The 24,623-nt window shown below is 40.4% G+C and overlaps 1 protein-coding gene across 2 annotated transcripts in view; it reads right to left on the bottom strand.

Annotated features, from left to right (window-relative positions):
• AK4 (adenylate kinase 4) overlaps window positions 1-24,623 on the bottom strand; it is a 96,246-nt gene that overhangs the window by 23,623 nt on the left and 48,000 nt on the right. For both annotated transcript variants that reach the window (XM_027537013.1, XM_027537012.1), the window contains exon 3: window positions 11,983-12,102. In XM_027537013.1, coding sequence (XP_027392814.1) covers window positions 11,983-12,102 — 120 coding nt within the window. The remainder of the gene's footprint in view (window positions 1-11,982; window positions 12,103-24,623) is intronic.

The raw sequence follows: 24,623 nt of genomic DNA on the forward strand, positions 1-24,623 counted from the left end.
AAGACTCTTGAGAGTCCCTTGGACTGCAAGAAGATCCAACCAGTCCATCCTAAAGGAGATTAGTCCTGGGTGTTCATTGGAAGGACTGATGCTGAAGCTGAAATTCCAATACTTTGGCCACCTCATGAGAAGAGTTGACTCATTGGAAAAGACCCTGATGCTGGGAGGGATTGGGGGCTGGAGGAGAACGGGACAACAGAGGATGAGATGGCTGGATGACGTCACCGACTCGACGGACTTGAGTTTGAGTGAACTCCGGGAGTTGGTGATGGACAGGGAGGCCTGGCGTGCTGTGATTCATGGGGTTGCAAGGAGTCAGACACGACTGAGCGACTGAACTGAACTGAGGAAGAAATAATTCTTCAGAAAGTCTATACCAGAAAAGAAACCGTATTCACAAAAGGTAAAACAGTCAAACTGGCCTTGGGCTTCTACAGAGCAATAAACCAGGCCAGAAGACAATGAAACTCGACTGCAAAGGACACAAGGACCACTTCAGAATATCACAGTCAGCTAAAACATTAGACAACAAGGAGATATTTTCAAACATGAAAATTCACGGAATATAGCACCTCGGGAGCTGTTCTGCCAGGAGGGCAGTGGAGAAGGGAAGAGAGGGAGAGAAGAGAGGCATTCAATAAAATCCAGTAAACCACGTGATGAATGGGAAAGCTGTGTTAAAAATAATGCAAATAAACTTATTTACAAAACAGAAATAGAGTCACAGATGTAGAGAACAAAGTTATGGTTACCAGGGGGAAGCGTAGCGGGGGAGGAATAAGTTGGGAGATTGGGATTGACATATACATACTGCTGCTGCTGCTGCTGCTAAGTCACTTCAGTCATGTCCGACTCTGTGTCTCCCCATAGACGGCAGCCCACCAGGCTCCCCCATCCCTGGGATTCTCCAGGGAAGAACACTGAAGTGGGTTGCCATTTCCTTCTCCAGTGCAGGAAAGTGAAAAGTGAAAGTGAAGTCACTCAGTCATGTCTGATTCTTAGCGACCCCAAGGACTGCAGCCTACCAGGATCCTCCATCCAGGGGATTTTCCAGGCAAGAGTACTGGAGTGGGGTGCCATCGCCTTCTCCACATATACACACTACTATATATAAAATGGATTACTAATAACAACCTACTGTATAGCACAGGGAACTCTACTCAATACTCTGTAATGACCTACGTGGGAAAAGAATTTTCAAAACAGTGGACATATGTATATGTATAACTGTTTCACTTTGCTGCATAGCAGAAACATCTTAAATCAACTATATATTCCAATAAAAATTTTTAAAAAGTAGTTCAGTTTCATTCATATACAAGTCACTTGTTTAAAGTGTATAATTCAACAGTTTCTAGTATATTCAGTGATATAACTAAGATTAATCAAAATAAAATAAACAGAGGAGTGGTATGGGGGAAAAATGAGTGCACAGAATTCATTAAAATTTCTTAACTGTAAAACTGAAAAATGGGAAGTTAGAGAAGTTTATAATACATTTTCACATTAAATGCTAACAAAATTGGGAGGAAAGGGAGAGGAGATGGGAAAAAATGGAAGTATATTGTTTAAATTTGAAATGTGAGATTAAAAAAAACAAATATGTCAATCTCATCTTTTCATAATCTTAACAGGCTTCCATGGAAATTAATATCCCTTGTGATGAAGAAGGTTTTTATCTGAAATTCAGTATTAATTCCTTAGGGTTCACTTTAGCTTTTGCTATAGTTCAATTTGAGTAAAACTGAATGCCTTTTTTTTAAAGTATGTAAAGTATGGTGTTATTCTTACAGAGTTTTACCTGCATTATGTGCATGGAGAGGTGTCTAGAATGGTGGTCTGCAACTGCTAACCCTTGTTATTTCTGGCTACTGGGATTTCAGGCAAAATTTGTTGCTTTTACTTTGCGTTTTTTCATATGGCCTGAATGTTTTATAGTGGTCATGAATAATTTCTACAAGAACAATGTGAAAAAAGTAAAATTAAATCATCTGTGGGAATTCCCTGTTGGTCCGGTAGTTGGGACTTGGTGCTTTTACTGCCGAGGGCCTGTTTGGGGAACTAAGATCCTGCAAGGTACACAGTGCAGCCCTGAAAAAAAAATAATAAAATGAACTGTCTGCTTTTTTCAACACCACCTTCTATTTTTAATCCTAATCAGTTTGTTCATCTTTCCAAAATCTGAGTTTTCTTGTTAGTAATAGGAAAAGCAACAGCTTTTTATACTGTTTTGTTTTAGATTACTAGACAAGGTTTAACGGAAGATGAGTGATTTCATTTACTTAGGCTTTCCCCAGGTGTATAATGAGGGGTAAATATGCTGATCCTTAATGGAATGACAATATTTTTGTTAATTTTCTCAACACTTTAAGTTCTAACATCTATATCAGTGTTTGCCTACATATGTTGCCATTAATAATAATCAATTAAATTATCTTTACACTGAAAATAAGAACACATATCTACCACCTGACCACCTACTATGTTCCAGAACTCTACTACAAGTTTTACATTTGTTAGTCAATCCTTGCAAACCTATGCCATACATACTCCTATTGTACAGATGAGAAAAAAGAATCCAGGAAAGAGGAGACTACAAACTACTTATTCAGACCTGACTCTCAAATCCATGCTTCTTCCACGTTCAAAGTAAGTGTACAATAATTGTTTTATTTATTACTTAAACTAGCGAACTATACAGAGAAGGCAATGGCACCCCACTCCAGCAAACTCCAGGAGATGGTAAGGGACAGGGAGTCCTGGCCTGCAGAGGTCTATAGGAGTCAAACCAACAACAACTGCTTTACAATGTTGTGTTGTTTTCTGCTGTACAACAATGTGAATCAGCTATAAATATACATATTATGTATATATATATATTGAACCTCCCTTTTGAACCTCCCCTTCATCCTCCCTCTAAAAATTGTTTAATTTAGCTAATTTTTAAATGTTAGTTGGAAGGAAAGTTAAAAATAAATTATTCACTCTTCCAAACTCAGTTTTAAATTTTTATTTTTAACTTCCTTCCAACTCATTTTTAATATTAACTTTGACAATTATTCAAGTCCTTGTTTTGCCTTTCAAGAAGTGTTTAACTTTTGCCCCCACCCACTTTTACAGCCTCATCTGCTCATAATTTTTGGCTCTCAAATTATCCAACTACTTGTAGCTTTCAGAACACATACGTTGTTTCATACCTCTATACCTCTCGTGCATGATCTTCTCTGTCTAGATTGTGCTTTACTCCCAGTTTCAAAATTTTGTGTCCCCTCCTCCTGGAGGCCTCCCTCGGCCTCAAGAGAGCCAGTCACTTTCTCCTCTGTGCTAGCTCTCCCCTCCTACCTAGTTCACTGGTGTTCTCAAGATCCTACACTATGATTATTTAAGTAGCATTTGCTCCTCCTGGACTGTAAGGTCAGGAAGTAATGCTATTCCCTCCTCAGATGGATTGATGAGATACACAAATAATGCATACTCAATTTGCTTCTTGATCTCTGAACCAAGTTTTCCTAGGATGTGTTCAAATGTTTGTTTTCCGTATGGTCCTTAATGCTTCCATGTTAAAATCTAATCATTCCCTGAAAACACAAATGGAATAAACAAAGTCAGGATTGTCTACTATGTTAAGATTGTTCCTCATCCTGAGGCAACAGTCAGATCAATTAGAAGAAACACACCAGAAATAGACACAGAGACAGAGTCTCAGGAGAGAATCCAATGAAATGAATAAGAGATCCAGAGTCTTACAGTGTTTTTCAGATACTCTGAGCTCATCCAGATACCAAAGACACTGAACAAGGAAGGGTCGTGGAATAAAAATCAAATTCTTTGAATTTATGGTTACCAACGGGGAAGAGATAGCTAGAGAGTTTACAGACACATACACATTGCTATATTTAAAATAGATAGCCAACAAGGTCCTACTGTATAGAGAACTCTGCTCAGTATTTTATGTAACAACTTAAATGAGAAAATTTGAAAAAGATACACGTACATGTATAACTGAATCACTTTGCTGTATACCCGAAGTTAACACAACATTGCTAACCAACTGTACTCCAATATAAAATAAAAAGTTAACAATAACAACAACAAAAAAAACAAGTTCTTACACTGTTAATTAAACCAAAGACCCTCACAAAGACTTAACACTTTAGGTTTCTCTGCAGTTTAGTATTGAAATGCTAATGTCTAACAACTATATTGATTTCTGTACATATACATGTATCTTTTTCATTTTCATATTCATTCCTATACACATGAGTATGTCAAGAAGGATGAGCCTGGTGAGATGCCAGAGATTATGACTGTTCAATCCATGCTTGGCAGGCCTGAGAACCACCACCGTTTCCAGCAGAGTTCCTTCAAGTCTGTGACTCTCCACTCTTCAGCAGTCACGCCAATTGCTTCACACCTTCTGTTCAAGGTTGGGAGAGCATACATACTGCCCTAATAGTGATTGAAGATACAGAGGTTCTTTGTGACCCCATGGACTATACAGTCCATGGAATTCTCCAGGCCAGAATACTGGAGTGGGTAGCCTTTCCCTTCTCTAGAGGATCTTCCCAACCCAGGGATTGAAGCCAGGTCTCTCACACTGCAGGCAATTCTTTACCAGCTGAGCCACAAGGGAAGCCCAAGAACACTGGAGTGGGTAGCCTATCCCTTCTGCAGGGGATCTTCCCAACCCAGGAATTGATCTGGGGTCTCCTGCATTGCAGGTGGATTCTTTACCAAGTGAGCTATCAGGGAAGCCCAAGGACTAAACATCTGAAGGTAAGTGGGTATTACCCTCTTGAATACATGCACTCATACACATACAAGGAGAAAGCCTGATTCTTTTTTCTTCACAGAGAATGTCTTCAGTGACCTTCCAAAAAATGTACTACATGTTTTATTTTTGACATACCCTACATTCCCAAGGGCAACAGAAAAAAAAAAATTGCCCTTGGCATTTTCTTGAAAGATGTGATTCAGAAGATATGTGATTGTTGGCTTTTTCTCTGTAGGCATATGTTGCCCAGCGGGATGTCACACCCTTCAAAGGTCTGAATCAGAAAAAAAAATACAAAGTTGGGATAAGGTCAGAGCAAACACATACAAACACTGCACACATTCAGGTGGCTCTGACTTCTGCTAAAAAAAAAAAAAAAATCCCAGAATTACCCACAGAGAGCACCCATTAGTGCTCAGAACAAAATCAAATGGAATATACAAATGGAACATGACCGAACGATGACTCTCCTTGTAAAGGTATCTTTATCTCCAATAAAAAGGTTTAAATTATATTCCACTTACAATTCCAAAATTGAAGATTTTTTCCATGAAACCAAACTTTGACAGCAAATACAAAATATTTCGATACCTACACCTAAAGTCATCTGGCAGACAATTCTGTTACAACTTGAGATAAATTAGGACTGAGCCTGAGAGCATTTTACTGTTTAAATGCACAGGTTTTGGCAGCCATGTTTAGAAATAGGGGGAAAGAAATCTATTACCTAACACACCTCCCAACGGGCCTCATCTCACAGCCAGCTTTTTTTCTTTTTAAATGAAGAATTTGTATTTGAGCTGGTTATTTGTAAGGGTTGGTTACTGTGCCTTAGTTACTATTTCACCTTAATATCACCTAGTAAGCCATAAACATCTTAAAGAAAAAAGCAAAATCAAAACCAGAGTTTCACAGCAAAACTAGAAGACTTATACGTGACATTCCACTGGCTGAATATCTTAGAAAATATGAAAATTATTTTTATAAAACTGCTCTCACTCATGGAACGTCTAAGGAAACTAAAGAAAGACAAAGAAAAGAGGGGGAAAGCCACACCTGTATACACATATTAATACAAAAAAGAGTGTTTCTTATCCAACTAAAAAGCACACTGTGAAGACAAGATGGTACTGGACTGTTTTTAGCAAGTACACGGCTGACCAAGCCACAGAGCACTCACCAAGCCCATTCACAGCCACCCTGGTGTTTCCTTGGCATGCATCCGCACTGCTCGTTTTCCACCCACTGTTTGCAGGATGCCTCTCCACAGCCATATGGACCAAGATGATGAGTCATCTGTCATCCAAAATTCTTCTCCTGACCTTTCCACATTCAATCACCTTTAGCACACTCAACCGGCACGTCCTCCGCAGAGCACATGCCCTGGAACATAACGGGTTGCAAGCTGAACATAGAACTTAGCATTCCTGACGGTCCCCACTTTGCCAAAAGGATTTCTTCCAGAGCTTTAAAGGAAAATCACAACCAAAACCGTGACCAGATGGGTTTTCAAGGAGAAAACTATAAACTAAATCAGTGAGGAGACTGACGTACTTTACTAAAAACAGGCCTATGATATAAAAGAATTTCACTTATTCATTCACTGAGAGGAAAAGTTATGGCAAAAGCAAAGCAGTGAAAAGATACATAAAACATTTCACAACTGAAACTGACTTTTTAACTTCGTGTAGCTGAAGATGTTTTAAACTATTTTTGAACTTAATGCTTCACATAATCACCAAAAAAACAAAAAAATTCCCGACCTACACCTCATGTACAACAAATCACAAAATCTCATATAGTACTTTCTATAACCGCACGAATTCTGCTAAGCCCTTTACATATATTCACTTACTTCATCCTTTCTGTAATCTCTGTTTTCCATGAGGAGTAAAATGCAGAGAGCTAATAAGGTACTGTGCCCAAGGTCACTGACATTTACCCTCTGCCAGTAAATGGCAGAGCTGGGATTTGAAAGCACTGGTACTACTGGGATTAGTGGTGATTACACTAACCACCTTCCCAAAGGAGTTTAAGACACTTGATCCTTTTTTTAACAGTTAAGTTTACTTAAAACTATACAAGCTCATTTTATAAGGTGAGAAAACTTACAATTAAAGAATTTAAACTAGAGAAATGTAAATTACTGTTAAGTGGTGGCAAAGTTCAAGTTATCAGTCATGGAAAATACCAACATAAGAAAGAAGGAGTTGGGGGCTAATTTTTGTGAGTTAAATATTTAGAGTCTGGAGAAATTAACATAACTGGAGAAGCATAGGTAAGGTACTGATAGCCAAGAAACTCCAAAAGCTGGGAAGGCAATCATAGAGAACCCCAGGTCTATAGTGCCTAACATCAGTCAACACTCCTGTCAATTTTTTTTTCCTCATCAAGGCAATCTTTCAGGAATGATGCCTCCTGGCCATGTCACTGTTGATGCTTAAATTCAGGCCTTCAATACCTCTTGGTCCAATTGTGCTAACAATCTCTTCCCCAGCTTCAGGTCACCACCTCCTCCCCTACCCCAGCATCTAATTGCTCTGCTGCTAACAGAATAGTCTTTCTGAAACACCAACAGATTTGATCAAGCTATTCCCCTTTTTAAGTCTTCAGTGAGGTTCCCAGGTGGCACTAATGGTAAAGAACCCATCTGCCAATGCAGGAGATGCAAGACAAGTGAGTTCAATGCCTGGATTGGGAAGATCCCCTGGAGGAGGGCATGGCAACCCACTCCCACATTCATGCCTGGAGAATCCCATGAACAGAGAAGCCTGGTGGGCTACAGTCCATAGGGTCACAAAGAGTCAGACACGACTGAAGCGACTGAGAACACATGCACAAGTTTTCAGTGGTCCATATCACCAACAATTTCCAGTTCCACCATCTCTGTATAGAATCAAAGTCCATCACCCCAGGATTTCCTATGCCTCTGTCTGCAGGCACAGGAAAACACTAGGCTAAGTCATTCCTCTCTTACCCAGTTCACATTACCCCTTTGATGAAAAAATCCTCCTTCCAACCCCATTCATCAACCTACAGGACCTCACTCCAGTCATCTCTTTTACCATAAAGTTGCCAATCCCACTTTCTACCATGAGAAGAGATAATTTTCTCCTTTGGGTCCTCAGTGTACCCACATGGGTACTGATTTCATTACACGGTCATAATTTTTTACACATCTGACTCCCCTACTGTGATATAAGTCCCTTAATAGAGAAAGTGTCTTGTCATTTTATCAACAGCACCTAATAGTTCCTGACTCACAGTAGGAGCTTTATTCATTACTAACAAACAAACATATACTTTCCACAGACCATTATAGCCTCTCTCTTGACAGAAGTTTTCAGTTCAGTCTGTTGGTTCCCTGTAGCCCCACGAGAATACAGTTCCCAATATTTTTAATAGAAGGCATTCTAGAAAGATAGGATCTACGCTATAGTCAACTTTTCAGAACACCTCCACACTGAAGAATAGATGTTGAACAGTAGAGTTCACAAAGAATGGGCCATAGAACCAAACACACAGGTTCTCAATAGGGTAGGAGATTCTAGGGTTAAATAAATTCAGAAAATGCCTCATGATATCGCTTTCTATGAAGAGTTAAATCACACTATCATAGTAAAAGTTCATTAAAGTCCTAAGAAGTTGGTTACCTCTGGATTTACTAACTTTGAATAGGTAAGTGAACCCTACTGTGCCTCCATTTTTTCATCTATTAAATGGAAATAACAATCTCTACCTTCATATGGTCACTGTAGGGACTGAATGAGATAAATATCTAAAGCTCAGATCACTACTTGGCACACAGTGAGTACTCAATAAATTCAAGCAATCTTTAATATTTAAACTTACATTTTGTAAACTACAGTGTTTTCCCATCAAGCCATTACTAACACTATACACTTTGAGAAACACTGATACAGAATAACTACTCTACAACATATTAGTCATTTTGGAGATTCACAGCTCCAGACTTTAGGAGAAATAGGCAATCTGATAGTTAAAACGTAGGACAATTCACTCTGGCTTCTCTGCAGCTAACAAACATTGAAATTCACATTATCACAACTTGCTGAGGCTTTGGTTCTCCAAAGTAAGACAGGAAAGAATACACTGAGTGAACTAAAGGAAAACTACTCTGCAATGGAAAGAAGTTTCTTATACATAAATCTCACTATCCTTTCATTTCTAGAAAGCAATATATTCATCAAGTTTCTATTTTCACTGCCAAGGAATCTATAGTCTATTTTTTTTTCAATTAATAAATCAAAAGATTTATACTGGGCTTAAAGAATCATCTACTTAAAGTAGATGATTCTTAATTCCAGCTTCCTGAAGTACAAAACTGTAGTAGTTCATGTATGAGCATCTGTATGCATTTTCCTAGGTAACATATCATAGGAACCACAGAGCTGTTCTTTTTTCAAACCATTGTTATAAAATTGAAGTTAATTTACAATGCTGTTTCAAGTATACACTAAAGTGAATCAGTTATTTATATACATGCTGCTAAGTCACTTCAGTCTTGTCTGACTCTGTGTGACCCCATAGACGACAGCCCACCAGGCTCCCTCATCCCTGGGATTCTCCAGGCAAAAACACTGGAGTAGGTTGCCATTTCCTTCTCCAATGCATGAAAGTGAGAAGGGAAAGTGAAGTCGCTCAGTCGTGTCCGACTCTTAGTGACCCCATGGACTGCAGCCTACCAGGCTTCTCTGTCCATGGGGTTTTCCAGGCAAGAGTACTGGAGTGGGTTGCCATTGCCTTCTCCATATATATACATAATTGAATATATATATATATTATTTTTCACACTTTTCCATTATGCTGCTGCTAAGTCGCTTCAGTCATATTCAACTCTGTGCGACCCCATAGACAGCAGCCCATCAGGCTCCGCCGTCCCTGGGATTCTCCAGGCAAAAACACTGGAGTAGGTTGCCATTTCCTTCTCCAATGCAGGAAAGTGAAAAGTGAAAGTGAAGTCACTCAGTCATGTCCGACTCTTCACGACCCCATGGACTGCAGCCTACCAGGCACCCCCGTCCATGAGATTTTCCAGGCAAGAGTACTGGAGTGGGATGCCATTGCCTTCTCCACTTTTCCATCATAGGTATAAGATATTGAATATAGTTCCCAATGCTACACAGTACATCTATGTTGTTTACCTATTTTATATATATTAATATATATGGTCAGTCACATCCAAGTCTTTGTGACCCCATGGATTATAACCCACCAGGCTCCTTTGTCCATGGAATTTTCCAGGCAAGAATATTAGAGTGGGTTGCCATTTCCTTCCTACTTCAGAGGAGCTTCCTGATCCAGGGATCAAACCCATGTCTCCTGCATTTCCTGCATTGGCAGGCAGATTCTTTACCACTGAGCCACCTGGGAAGCCCATTTTATATATAATAATGTGTATATGTTAATCTTAAACTCCTACTTTATCTCCTCTCAACTGTTAGCCCCTTAGGTAACCATAAGTTTATTTTCTATGTCTGTGGATCTATTTCTGTTTTATAAATAAGGTTGATTTTTTTAAGAGTCCATATGTAAGTGATCTCATATGATATTTGCCTGTTTTTTGAAAAATTAGGCCTATGTATTACTTAGATATTAAAAATCAAACAATTGCAAAGGGTATATACAATGAAACATAAATCTATCTCCCAACCCTAATCCTTATCCAGAGCCAACCATGTTATCAGTTTTTTATATCCTTCCTAAGACAGCTTATATATGTGTGTATAAGTACACATACAGTAATATTATATCCCTCCATTTTTACAGAGATAATAGTATATGATATATGCTATATTGCAACTAGTTTTCTTCACGTGGCAGTTTATCTTAGAGCACTATCTATATCAATACATAGATCTAGATATTTGGTTAATAGGCATACCAAAATTTAAAGCAACCCTAGGCTAAGATACTTGGCTTCCCAGGTGGCACTAGTGGTAAAGAATCCGTCGGCCAATACAGGAGATACAAGAGACTTGGGTTCAATCCCTGGGTCAGAAAGATCCATGGAAAAGGAAATGGCAACCTACTCCAGTATTTTTGCCTGAGAAATCCCATGGACAAAGGAGCCTGGTGGGCTACAGTCCATGGGGCTGCAGAGCTGGACGTGCTCTGACTGAGGGACTGAGCACAAGATAAATACTTAGGTTGTTACCAGTGTCTTGTAACAAAGGTCAAAGCAATTGCTTTTCCAATAGTCATGTATGGATGTGACAGTTGGACCATAAAAAAGGCTGGGCACCGTAGAATTGATGCTTTTGAACTGTGCTGTGCTGGAGAAGACTCTTGAGTCCCTTGGACAGCAAGATCAAACCACTTAATCTTAAAGGAAATCAGCCCTTTATATTCATTGGAAGGACTGATGCTGAAGCTGAAGCTGAAGCTCCAATACTTTTGGCCACCTGATCGAACAGCTGACTCATTAGAAAAGACCCTGATGTTGGGAAAGATGGAAGGCAGGAGGAGAAGGGGATGACGGAGGACGAGATGGTTGGATGGCATCACCAACTCAATGGACATGAGTTTGAGCAAACTCCGGGAGATAGTGAAGGACCAGGAAGCCTGGCGTGCTGCAGTCCATGCGGTTACAAAGAGTGGAGGGACTGAACAACAACTAGTGTCTTGCAAAGACTGCTGAAAATAAACATCCTTGAATATATATTTTTAGGCAAGAAATGAAGCAGGGAATTGCTAAAGACTACTAAATTGCCCTCCAAAGGTTACCCATTTTATTCTCAAGAATACTTATTTCTTACACCTTCAATAAAAAAAGATTTTCAGATTTTCTCTCTTTTTTAAATCTGACAGGTAAAAAATGATAACAAATGCTTTTAACTTACGTGGCTTATTTTGAATGAAAGAACCTCTGATTTAAGATGAGTCATACTTATGATGACTTAGTCATGGAAACAAAAAGTACCATCAAAACTGGAACAATACTGGGAATTCAATTAAGGTTTGCTTCAAGTTGATGGCTTTAGGGATGGTAGTCTGCAGGCAAAGGAATTAAAAGGCTTCACCCACATGGGTGTTTTAATTATGTTGCCAAATTGGAATATGTCTAAAGAAATGACTGGGGAAAAAAGGCACTTTGCAATCTGTAAGAAATTATGGAAGTGTTCAAGGAGACCATGACCCACTACTAGCAGAATAAGGAGCCCGGTGGACCCCCAGGTTCAACTCACCGTCAAGTAGCCAGTGCTCGCCGCGCCTGTTCTCCAACTCCAACAGCATGAGGCGTGTGATCACATGATCGGGAACCAAAAGGCCTTTCTCTATGTATTGCTTTGCCATATCACCAACTTCTATTAAAAAGACAGGAAAAAGAAACACTCAGAAAAGCTTCTGGGGGCGGGGCGGGGGGGGGGGTAATGCTTACCAACTCTCTCCTGACAGTTTTGCTTTTTCTTCCATTCCTGCCTGATGTCCTGGGGGGAAAGGTTTTTAAAGAGTCATATTTTTAAAATTGGCTTCAATAATGGTGACCCTGTCTCTCAGTTGTCTGCCAAAGAATTAGAAGAGCATCTCTTGAAGATACACACAGACAGAAATAAAAATGAAAGGAGATATAAATTAGGGCAAAGGGAAAATCAGAGTAGGAAATAAAGCCAGAGTCTAGAGGGAGAGCGGCACATAGTAAAGACCAGGAGAGAAGCGAAGTCCAGCCTCTTGCTAGCAGTGAGCCGCACTCTGGACCTAAGCCCCCCCACCAGTTTCCGGTAACAAGGAAAAAGGATCAACTTCACAATTCACGGTACAGGGAAAACTAAAGGAAGCTGAGAGACTCAACCATTCCTCAGACACCAAAGGGAAAATTGTCCACTACTCTTCTAGAAAAAGGGCTGGATGATACAAACAACAATGGGTTTCCTTCATGAGCCTCAGTTAAGCAGATGGCACCTTGCTGACGCAGTTGTAGAAGCAACTCAAGTGTTTTTAGTGGAATGCCAAGTTCGTGAAAAGACACGAATTTCAATTTTTTTTCAAAGAAAAAAATGCTCCTATTATAATTTAAAATAACAATTTGTTATATGTGGAAATTGTCAGTTGGGTTCAGGAGAACATCTGTTAAATTTCTAGAAAGTGATTTTTTTTTTAATCCAGATGAAGTCCTCAGCTCTCTAGCAATCTGATCATGAACCATTAGAAACACATTCTTGACAGGCCAATTCAGTTCTTATAAAAACACAGGGCAGAATTATATTACTGGGGGAAAAAAGGTTAAAAACCAATTGCCCCCACCTTCTGCTTGAATTTAATAAGGTAGAGACCTTCCTTCCACAGTCTGAATCTACACTGCCAGCTTCACCTTCCACACTGAAACATGGGCTGTGAAGAGTTCCCTGTCACTGGATGACTACCACGGGGCAGAGAGGCCACTGTTAGGCCCAGTGATGGGGATTCAGAAACGCACTGCAAGAGAAAGAACATATGAGTGGCTAAACATGAATGTGAACAAAACACATTCATTCAGTAAGGATTTATTGACTGCGTACTACTTAACAGGTAATATTCTACAAATGTAGCAGCGACTGAAAGTTGCAGCTTACCAATATTCAAGCAGTATGACTTTACCTGAGAGCAACAATAAGAATCTTTAACTGGGAATACAAACTAGCAGGTGCTGTGCTTTAAACATTTTATTTGTGTTATTTCAATGATTCTTCATAGGATCCTCACCTTTAGATAGGAGGTAAAACTTGTATTTTTTTTATGACAGCTTTATTGAGATACAAGTCACATACCATAACATAACAAGTCACACACCGTAACATTCACCATTTAAAAGTGTGCAATTGAGTGGCTTTAGCAAGAAGAGAAGAAAGCCTTCTTCAGCGATCAATGCAAAGAAATAGAGGAAAACAACAGAATGGGAAAGACTAGGGATCTCTTCAAGAAAATCAGAGATACCAAAGGAACATTTCATGCAAAGATGAGCTCGATAAAGGACAGAAATGGTATGGACCTAACAGAAGCAGAAGATATTAAGAAGAGGTGGCAAGAATACACAGAAGAACTGTACAAAAAAGATCTTCATGACCCAGATAATCACGATGGTGTGATCACTGACCTAGAGCCAGACATCCTGGAATGTGAAGTCAAGTGGGCCTTAGAAAGCATCACTATGAACAAAGCTAGTGGAGGTGATGGAATTCCAGTTGAGCTATTTCAAATCCTGAAAGATGATGCTGTGAAAGTGCTGCACTCAATATGCCAGCAAATTTGGAAAACTCAGCAGTGGCCACAGGACTGGAAAAGGTCAGTTTTCATTCCAATCCCAAAGAAAGGCAATGCCAAAGAATGCTCAGACTACCGCACAAATGCACTCACCTCACACGCTAGTAAAGTAATGCTCAAAATTCTCCAAGCCAGGGTTCAGCAATATGTGAACCGTGAACTTCCTGATGTTCAAGCTGGTTTTAGAAAAGGCAGAGGAACCAGAGATCAAATTGCCAACATCCGCTGGATCATGGAAAAAGCAAGAGAGTTCCAGAAAAACATCTATTTCTGCTTTATTGACTATGCCAAAGCCTTTGACTGTGTGGATCACAATAAACTGCGGGAAATTCTGAAAGAGATGGGAATACCAGACCACCTGATCTGCCTCTTGAGAAATTTTTATGCAGGTCAGGAAGCAACAGTTAGAACTGGACATGGAACAACAGACTGGTTCCAAATAGGAAAAGGAGTTCGTCAAGGCTGTATATTGTCACCCTGTTTATTTAACTTCTATGCAGAGTACATCATGAGAAACGCTGGACTGGAAGAAGCACAAGCTGGAATCAAGATTGCTGGGGGAAATATCAATAACCTCAGATATGCAGATGACACCACCCTTATGGCAGAAAGTGAAGAGGAACTAAAAAGCCTCTTGATGAAAGTGAAAGAGGAGAGTGAAAAAGTTGACTTAAAGCTCCACATTCAGAAAACGAAGATCATGGCATCCGGTCCCACCACTTCATGGGAAATAGATGCGGAAACAGTGGAAACAGTGTCAGACTTTATGTTTCTGGGCTCCAAAATCACTACAGCTGGTGACTGCATCCATGAAATTAAAAGATGCTTACTCCTTGGAAGGAAAGTTATGACCAACCTAGATGGCATATTCAAAAGCAGAGACATTACTTTGCCAACAAAGGTCCGTCTAGTCAAGGCTATGGTTTTTCCTGTGGTTATGTGTGGATGTGAGAGTTGGACTGTGAAGAAGGCTGAGTGCCGAAGAATTGATGCTTTTGAACTGTGGTGTTGGAGAAGACTCTGGAGAGTCCCTTGGACTGCAAGGAGATCCAACCAGTCCATTCTGAAGGAGATCAGCCCTGGGATTTCTTTGGAAGGAATGATGCTAAAGCTGAAACTCCAGTACTTTGGCCACCTCGTGTGAAGAGTTGACTCACTGGAAAAGACTCTGATGCTGGGAGGGATTGGGGGCAGGAGGAGAAGGGGACGACAGAGGATGAGATGGCTGGATGGCATCACTGACTCGATGGACGTGAGTCTGAGTGAACTCTGGGAGTTGGTGATGGACAGGGAGGCCTGGCGTGCTGCGATTCATGGGGTCGCAAAGAGTCGGACGCGACTGAGCGACTGATCTGATCTGATCTAATACCCTCTCCATGTTGTGCAAGCATCACCACTACCTAATTTCAGAACATTTCTATTATCCCAGGAAGAAACCCCATACCTACTAGCGGTCACACTCCCATCCGCTCCTCCCTCTAGGTACTGGAAACTACTAATCTACTTTTGGTCTTTATAGTTTGCCTGTACTGCACATTTCACATAAATGGAAGTGTACACGATGTAGTTTTTTTGTGTCTGGTTCCTTTACTTAGCATGTTTTCAAGGTTCATCCATGTTGTACCATATCAGTACTTCATTTTCAAAGCTGAATATTATGATTCTATTGTGTGGACATATCACATGTTGTTTATACATACATCAGTTATCAGGCACTGGGGTTGTTTTCACTTGGGGACTATTTTGAATAATGCTGCAATATACATTCAGGTACAAGTTTCTATGTGAACATATACTTTCAGTTTTCTTGGGTAATATCTGTAAGAAACACGTGTACATCTGAAAAATCACTGTCAGACAGAATGCTCAGAGCAACTGAAACACTTACTCTGTGATGGTCAGGCTAACCTCAGAGCCCTGTTCTCAGTCTCGTCCACCAAACTTAAAGGTACGCGAACAACAAATATACATCTTCCAAGGTGAGAGACCAAGATATGAACATGAGGAAACGGTTAATGAGGAGGAACTGTCTTGTAGGGAAAAGAGAAGACCCAGAGAAGGACATGATAACAACTGACCCATAATCTGATTCTGGACAGATGGAAAAGGCATTATCTTACTTAATCCCCCAGGGCTTAGAATTAGTACTAGTGGGAATTGCAAATGGACAGGAAAAGTCGCCTGAGGAAATATTTGAATGGAGACTCAGAGAAGGGATATTATAGAGGGATTTTGAAAACTGGATTGGGCTTAATTCATGTTTCAGGTCCCTACAGATGGAAGACTTACGGTACTGTGGTACATTTGAATTCAGTAATTTAATGAAGAACAGTGTCCAAAATGATAGCTCTAAGACCTCTGATTATCTCCTAAATGGCTCAAAATGTACCTCCGCTGACACCTCAAACTTATCCTGTCCAAAATCACATTACCCTCCCACTCTGTTCTTGTCTTGGATGCTTCCTGCCTCATCAGTAACAGATTCCTTGGATTCAATTATCCAAAGTCAATCACGGTCTGAAAAATATTAAATGGAAAAGTCCAGAAATAAGCAACTGATAAGTTTTAAATCAGGCACCGTTCTGAGCAGCACGATGACATCTCTTGCCACTCTGCTCCATCCTGCCTGGGATGCAAATCATCCCTTCATCTACAGTATTCCACCTGTTAGTCACGTAGTAGCTATCTTGGTACATACTGATGTGTAGTGACCTTATCTTACATAATAGCCCAAAGTGCAAGAACAGTGGTGCTGGCCATTCAGATGTGCCAAAGAGAAACCATAAACAGTGCTTCTTTTAAGTAAAAAGGTAAAAGTTCAACTTAAGGAGGAAAGAAAAATACTGTATGCTGAGGCTGCTAAGATATATGGTAAGAGCAAATCTATTGATGAAGTTGTAAAGAAGAAAAAGGAAGTTCACGCCCCGGTTTTGCTGCTGCACCTCAAACTTCAGGAGTAATGAACACAGTGCATAAGGGCATAGTTAAGATGCAAAAAGCACTAAATCTGAGAGGTCACGTTCACCTAACTTTTACTAGAGTATGTTGTTACAACTGTTCTATCTTATTCAGTTCAGTTCAGCTGCTCAGTCGTGTCTGACTCTTTACAACCCCATGGACTGCAGCACACCAGGCCTCCCTGTCCATCACCAATTCCCAGAGCTTGCTCAAACTCATGTCCATCGAGTCGCTGATGCCATCCAATCATCTAATTGTCGTCCCCTTCTCTTCTTGCCTTCGATCTTTGCCAACATCAGGGTCTTTTCTAACAAGTCAGTTCTTCACATGAGGTGGCCAAAGTATTGTAGCTTCAGTTTCAGCATCAGTCCTTCCAACGAATATTCAAGATTGATTTCCTTTAGGATTTATTGGTTTGATATCTTATTATTAGTTATTGCTATTAATCTCCTACTGTGCCTAATTTATTAATTACCATTAAATTACTTTATCCTAGGTATGTATGTATGTATAGGGAAAAAACATAGTATATATAGTGTTCAGTACTTTGGTTTCAGGCATCAACTGGCGATCCTGGAAGGCATTCCCCACAGACAGGGGGACTCTACTGTACTCTCCTCAGATATCATCTAAGATTAAGCACCAATTGTCTTGAGTTTCTTGATTTCGCTTGTTGTTGTTGGGTTTTTTTAATATTTATTTATTTGGCTTTGTCAAATAATGGGATCTAATTCCCTGACTCAGAGAAGGAAATGGCAGCCCACTCCAGTACTCTTGCCTGGAAAATCCCATGGATGGAGGAGCCTGGTGGGCTGCAGTCCATGGAGTCGCGAAGAGTTGGACATGACTGAGCCCCTTCACTTTCACTTTTCACTTTAATGCATTGGAGAAGGAAATGGCAACCCAATACAGTGTTTTTGCCTGGAGAATCCTAGGGACGGGGGAGCCTGGTGGGCTGCCATCTATGGGGTCACACAGAGTCGGACATGACTGATGCGACTTAGCAGCAGCAGCAGTTCCCTGACCAGGGCTTGAACCTGGGCTCCCTGCATTGGGAGTATGGAGTCAGTCGCTGGACTGCCAAGGAAGTTCCTCTCCCATTCTCTACACCTAGCTGAACACGAAATCTTAGCATTATACTTCCACGTGTCTCTCACATCCAGGACAGCTGATCAAAACATAACAGCACAACACTAACTGCTGAACAAACTGGAACAAGCTGCGGTCCTGCAGAACAGTCTGTGCCACTGTGAAACACACACTGAAGGCCCTGGACTGCCCTGGTAGTTAACAAGAGCTCGTGGCTTATCAGAAAGTGGAGAAAAGGGGAAGGAAGCAGTGAGACAAACTCCAAAGCCTAAGAAATCTTTATATAGTGAAGAGGAGAGAACTGATAAAGGATCCCATAGCTGAGGTCAAAGCAAGTCCTTTACCCATACCAATCCTTGACTGGCTACAAAACAAGAGTGCTTTTGGGTTCTTGCACATATGTGTCAATCTAAAGAATAATTAGACTACCTAAGCAGCCAATTCTCAATTCTTTGCTTGCTTGACTTCTCAGCAGCATGTGACGTGACTCCTGTGCATAAATACAGAGTGACCCCTTTAAAGCCCATTATGCCCCTCCTATGACTTCCCATGTCATTGAGAGTATAAGCCAAGTCCTCCCCTTGGTCTCCAAGCTCTGACCCCATCTCCCACTTCTCTCCTCACTACCCATCCTAGTCCAGACACAAGAGTCTCCGTGCACTTTCCTGAAGATCACAAGCATGTGTCCACTGCAGGACCTCTGCATTTGTTCTTCCCTCTGTCAGGAAGACTCTTTCCACCAGAATTTCAAAAGGTCAAGTCCTCTCAGCATTCAGGTCTCTGATTGAGTATCACCTCAGAAAGGTTTCCCACCCTATCCAAACAGCACAAGTACAAACATCCAAGTCCCAATCCCCCTCTACTCTCTTATCCTACTGTGCATTCTTTTCCAAAACTACAGGCTTTACATATTATATACTGATGTATCGGTGAATTCACTTTCTGCCCCTCCAGATTAGAATATAATTAGCTCACTGGAAAAAATAATAATACTTTGCTCACTGCCATATCCTGAGTGCTTACAATATGGTCTGGCATGCATAGATACTCCATTAAAATTTGTTGCATGAATGAATGAATACATTGAAGATTATAGAGTCTCTTCCCCAGGCAAGAATCAATCTGATCTGCCTTACAGTTATTACAGAACCATTACTCCAATGTCAAATATAGCCCAACCTTGCCAGGTATCAACTTTTTCAAGGGAGATATGTGACAAAGTGAGATCAGTACTAACTAGGTGAGATGACCACATAGGGTTTCACAGCTCAGTCTCATTTCCTCAGCATTTCAAACTGTGAATAGAGAAGAGCCACGTACACGAGGGAAAATGATAAGGAAATACTAGGAGCCAATGTTGCAGAGGCATGGAGCTGCTTGGCATACCTGGAGGAACTTCAATTAGTAACATCTGAAAATAAGCACATCATGACACAGAGAGCACTAGACAGGCCAGAAAAGGAGCATAGGCTTTGAAGGATTAAAGGAAACAGGTAGCTTCAAAAATGGCATTCTCATAGCTGAAAGCAATTACCAAGGGCCCAGGACAAAATGAAAATATGGAGCCTCCTGGTTCAAAAATTTAAAATTACAAGATGGTAACAGCAGAGCATTGCACTAAGTGCAGGGCCTTTTGTCACGTGACACAAGTCACGTGCCCACGGCTATGAAATTTGGATGGGGTTGGCGTGATGAAAGCAAAGGAGGCTGTGATAATAATCCAGCACAGACAGGCCTGCAGAAACAACATTAGATGACATTCTGGCCCTTGAGAGAGTACCTTGAACTGACCCATCATCGACTGTGCAACTCAAGTTCAAAATAACTCTGTGGAAGACTTCCAGAACCATCTTAATCCAATTTACTAATGAAGAGAAAGCTCTAAGGGCAGCATCCCTTCCCAAGTATTTTTGGCATCCTTGGCTCTTCTCTGGAACAGGACAGACAACATGCCCTCTAATCTGTTACAAAATCAAACTTCCTCTGAGTTTCTCAATCCCCCTCCCCGGCCCTGTGAAAAACCAGGAAAAGCCAACAGCAGCCAGAGGAAAATGAACTTAACAACGAATTTGCATCTGAATGAAGACCTCCCTACAACAGCAATCTGAAATAAAACACTGGTCAGAATACAGGCCCATTCCAGAAAACAGGACCTTCATCTGCCCTTGTCAGTTCGCTTGGAAGAGAAAGCAGTATCATTAAACGCTAATGCAGCATGTTTGGCTAAAACATAGACCTGAGCCAATTTCTCAAGCAGTATTTCAAAGAAAAGCTGTAGATACACATATGCTCTCTTACAGTTTTTGCATCCTTTGTACATACACATGCACACACATGCTCACCAAAATAATAAACCATAAACCACCAGGAAGGTTTTAAAAATAAACTTTTATGAATGAAGGTCAATAGCTTTGCATTTTTTAAGTGTCACAACAACCAAAAAAAAGGGACACCCAATTATGTGTTTATGAGATTGACCATAACACTGTTTAGGGAAGCACACTGATTGAAACTGCCCACCCTGGCTAGGCACCATAGTAACTATTTGCATAAGTTGTTTTACTGCAGGAGGTCCTGGTAAAGAACACGGAACTAATAAGCCACCACCAACCGGAAGAGTTCAGAAAAGGTCAAAAGGAGACACCACCTGTCCAACCACCTCCCAGAATCCTTCTCTCTGGTGTCCATTTGGCTGAACAAGGTGTGCACCACCAGGAAGGACTCTGAGTCAGAATGATTGGCTATAGACAACCCAGAAACCAATCCCATCACCATAAAACCCGAGACTGCAAGCCCTGTGACAGAGCTGTTCTCCTGGGTTCCCTTACCCTTCTGCTCTCCACCCAGGTGCCCTTCCCAATAAAATCTCTTGCTTTGTCAGCACATGTGTCTCCTTGGACAATTCATTTCTGAGTGTTAGATAAGAGCCCAGTTTTGGGCCCTGGAAGGGGTCCCCCTTCCTATGACAAATGGCGACTCTGGTGGGACTCATCTTCACTGCGACTGACATCCTGACCACTCGGGGTACTCACGGGCCAGCTTTTCTGCCAATGGACCAGACTCAGCGGCCGCAACCGGGACCCTGTTTTCCCTGGTCTCCTCCTGACGCAGACAATTGACCAGAGTACCCCAACTGGTAAGGAACAAGAGACTTTATTGAACTCTCTCCCTTTCCCTCTCTCTTTCCTCTCCTTAACCCTTCCTATCCTTCCCCTTTTTTCTAGTTTCCTGGTCCTGTACACAGGAATCTGGTCAAAGGGCCTCAGCCTGAGCTGAGGATTGGAGACTGATCACCTCCTCTTGGCAGAGAACTCTAATTCTGGTTCTGTTCTGTCTGGTTTCTGGTAGGACTGAGTTTCATTCTTCCCTTCTCTAGAGGCTCAGGGTAAAGTCCCATAATACCTGGGTATCTGCAGGTGGCAGGAGACATCTGTAAGACCACTCCTTTTGCCCCCCTCTCTCGCCTCCTCCCCTTTCTTTCAACCTGGCTTCCTTTCCTCCCTTTGAAATCTTTGAAGACCTGACATATTTTCCTTTACTCTGTTAGTACTTGGATTTGAAGTTCTATGTCTATAGGAGGTTTTCTGAGAGACTGTATTCTTATATTTAAGGGAGTGTCTGATGAGGACTGCCAGGTTTATATGTGTGTTTTAACTCTGTGTTCTGTGTTGTGATTTTTGACAGCCATTTTGCTTTGTCTGGCCACCATTTGGTTTAGGCCTGCCACCATTTTGTTAGAACTTGATTTTCTTTCCCTGTGCCTTGGGACCAGGGCTCTCAGGAACACTTATCTAGACCATCTCTAACTCCTGAGACTGAGGAAAAATGGGAAAAAGGCTTTAAAAATTGTATTTATTCCAACTGTTTTTTATAAACTACTACATTTTATATTGTAATATCTAATTCATGACTAAAATTAGAAAATGAAGCTAGATCTTGTGTTGTGTCTGTCTAAATATGTCTCAGTATGTCTTTGTCTCTGGATAATATTTTTGAGATTAATTTGTAAATGAGCTCTTTTTAATTGGCTTAAAGAAAGGTAAGCACTTACAAATAAAATAATTATAAATTAAACAATAAATTCCAGGTTCATGTGAACTGGTAAATATTCAGTATTAAATACCTGATATTAATGTTTGTTTGTTGATCTATCTAATACATACATGTCTTAGAATAATTAACATTAAGTAGAATGTTTTCATTGTACCTAGGTTTAATATAAGTTAAATATTATCTTACCTGTTACAAGTTTGTCAACAAGGAAATTACCTCGAGTGAAGAAACTTCTAAAAAAATGTAAATGAGATATTAGCTTTTAGATAAGCTCTATTAATAATAATTATGCTTTAGGAATATCTGTTTAAAATAGTCTCTCAAGATTGGGGTAACTTGAATTTCTAAGGGTTGTGCTAAACTAAGTGTTGGAAGTCTATTGAATAGTTAGGTCACTTCCAAATAAAATAAGATTTTGAAACATTTACTACTAACTGATTTCTTTTTACAGAAAAACTAAAGAGTTGGGGACTATAAATGAATAATGTTTGGTGCCATCCTAAAATGTTTTAAGAAAGCAAGGGTTTTAGAAATTATCACTAGTATTTATGCTCACCAATCTATAAAATGCTAATATAAAAGTTAGTTCGTGGTTGCTAAAGGAAAGTAGGAAGTGTGTTTTCAGTTAAAAAAAAAGGTATAAAAAAATACTAAAAAGGGACGAATGATCAGGATTTTTTAAAAATTGGATTACAGTTAGTTAGATAAATGGATTTTGTTAGGAATGACACAGCCATGGGAAAATTGGTTAGAGCCAACTAGGTCCAAGATTGGAGAAGGCAATGGCACCCCACTCCAGTACTCTTGCCTGGAAAATCCCATGGACTGAGGAGCCTGGTAGGCTGTAGTCCATGGGGTCGCTAAGAGTCAGGCACAACTAAGCGACTTCACTTTCACTTTTCACTTTCATGCATTGGAGAAGGAAATGGCAACCCACTCCAGTATTCTTGCCTGGAGAATCCCAGGGACAGAGGAGCCTAGTGGGCTGCCATCTATGGGGTCGCACAGAGTCGGACATGACTAAAGTGACTTAGCAGCAGCAGCAGCAGCAGCAGCAGGTCCAAGGTGGCGGAATTGACTTTCACTAGACCTTGAGGTATATACACCATTGTGACATATCAACAAGCTAAATGATACACCCATCAACACTAAATCTGACCAAATGTTCTAAACCCTTTTAATTGATTTTTTTGACAAAACTTCCTAAATCAAATTCTTTTTTTTAATTTTATTTTATTTTTAAACTTTACAATATTGTATTAGTTTTGCCAAATATCAAAATGAATCCGCCACAGGTATACATGTGTTCCCCATCCTGAACCCTCCTCCCTCCTCCCTCCCCATACCATCCCTCTGGGTCGTCCCAGTGCACCAGCCCCAAGCATCCAGTATCGTGCATTGAACCTGGACTGGCGACTCGTTTCATACATGATATTATACATGTTTCAATGCCATTCTCCCAAATCTTCCCACCCTCTCCCTCTCCCACAGAGTCCCTAAGACTGTTCTATACATCAGTGTCTCTTTTGCTGTCTCGTACACAGGGTTATTGTTACCATCTTTCTAAATTCCATATATATGTGTTAGTATACTGTATTGGTGTTTTTCTTTCTGGCTTACTTCACTGTGTATAATAGGCTCCAGTTTCATCCACCTCATTAGAACTGATTCAAATGTATTCTTTTTAATGGCTGAGTAATACTCCATTGTGTATATGTACCATAGCTTTCTTATCCATTCATCTGCTGATGGACAGCTAGGTTGCTTCCATGTCCTGGCTGTTATAAACAGTGCTGCGATGAACATTGGGGTACACAAACTCCTACAGCTCAACTCCAGAAAAATAAATGACCCAATCAAAAAATGGGCCAAAGAACTAAATAGACATTTCTCCAAAGAAGACATACAGATGGCTAACAAACACATGAAAAGATGCTCAACATCACTCATTATCAGAGAAATGCAAATCAAAACCACTATGAGGTACCATTTCACGCCAGTCAGAATGGCTGCGATCCAAAAGTCTACAAGCAATAAATGCTGGAGAGGGTGTGGAGAAAAGGGAACCCTCTTACACTGTTGGTGGGAAGGCAAACTAGTACAGCCACTATGGAGAACAGTGTGGAGATTCCTTAAAAAACTGGAAATAGAACTGCCTTATGATCCAGCAATCCCACTGCTGGGCATACACACTGAGGAAACCAGAAGCTAAATCGAATTCTTTTGAAGTTCCTTTGACCTCTAGCTAAATTTGGGGTGCTTCAGAGGACCCCTGAAACATCCCAAAGAAAGATATTAAACTGTGTTTATTTGGTTGGTTAAATTACATGAAAAATATTATCAAGTGAGTACTAAATTCTCTCATGTTATAATGTATGATAAATATTACTAATATAGATATCCTAGAAATTATATTGAGCTCTTAACATTCTGATATGTCCTGGTATTCTAATGAAAAACCTGATGACTTCACAGAAGTTAACAAAGG

This window comes from Bos indicus x Bos taurus, chromosome 3, assembly GCF_003369695.1.
Source record: "Bos indicus x Bos taurus breed Angus x Brahman F1 hybrid chromosome 3, Bos_hybrid_MaternalHap_v2.0, whole genome shotgun sequence".
Taxonomy (NCBI): Eukaryota; Metazoa; Chordata; class Mammalia; order Artiodactyla; family Bovidae; genus Bos; species Bos indicus x Bos taurus.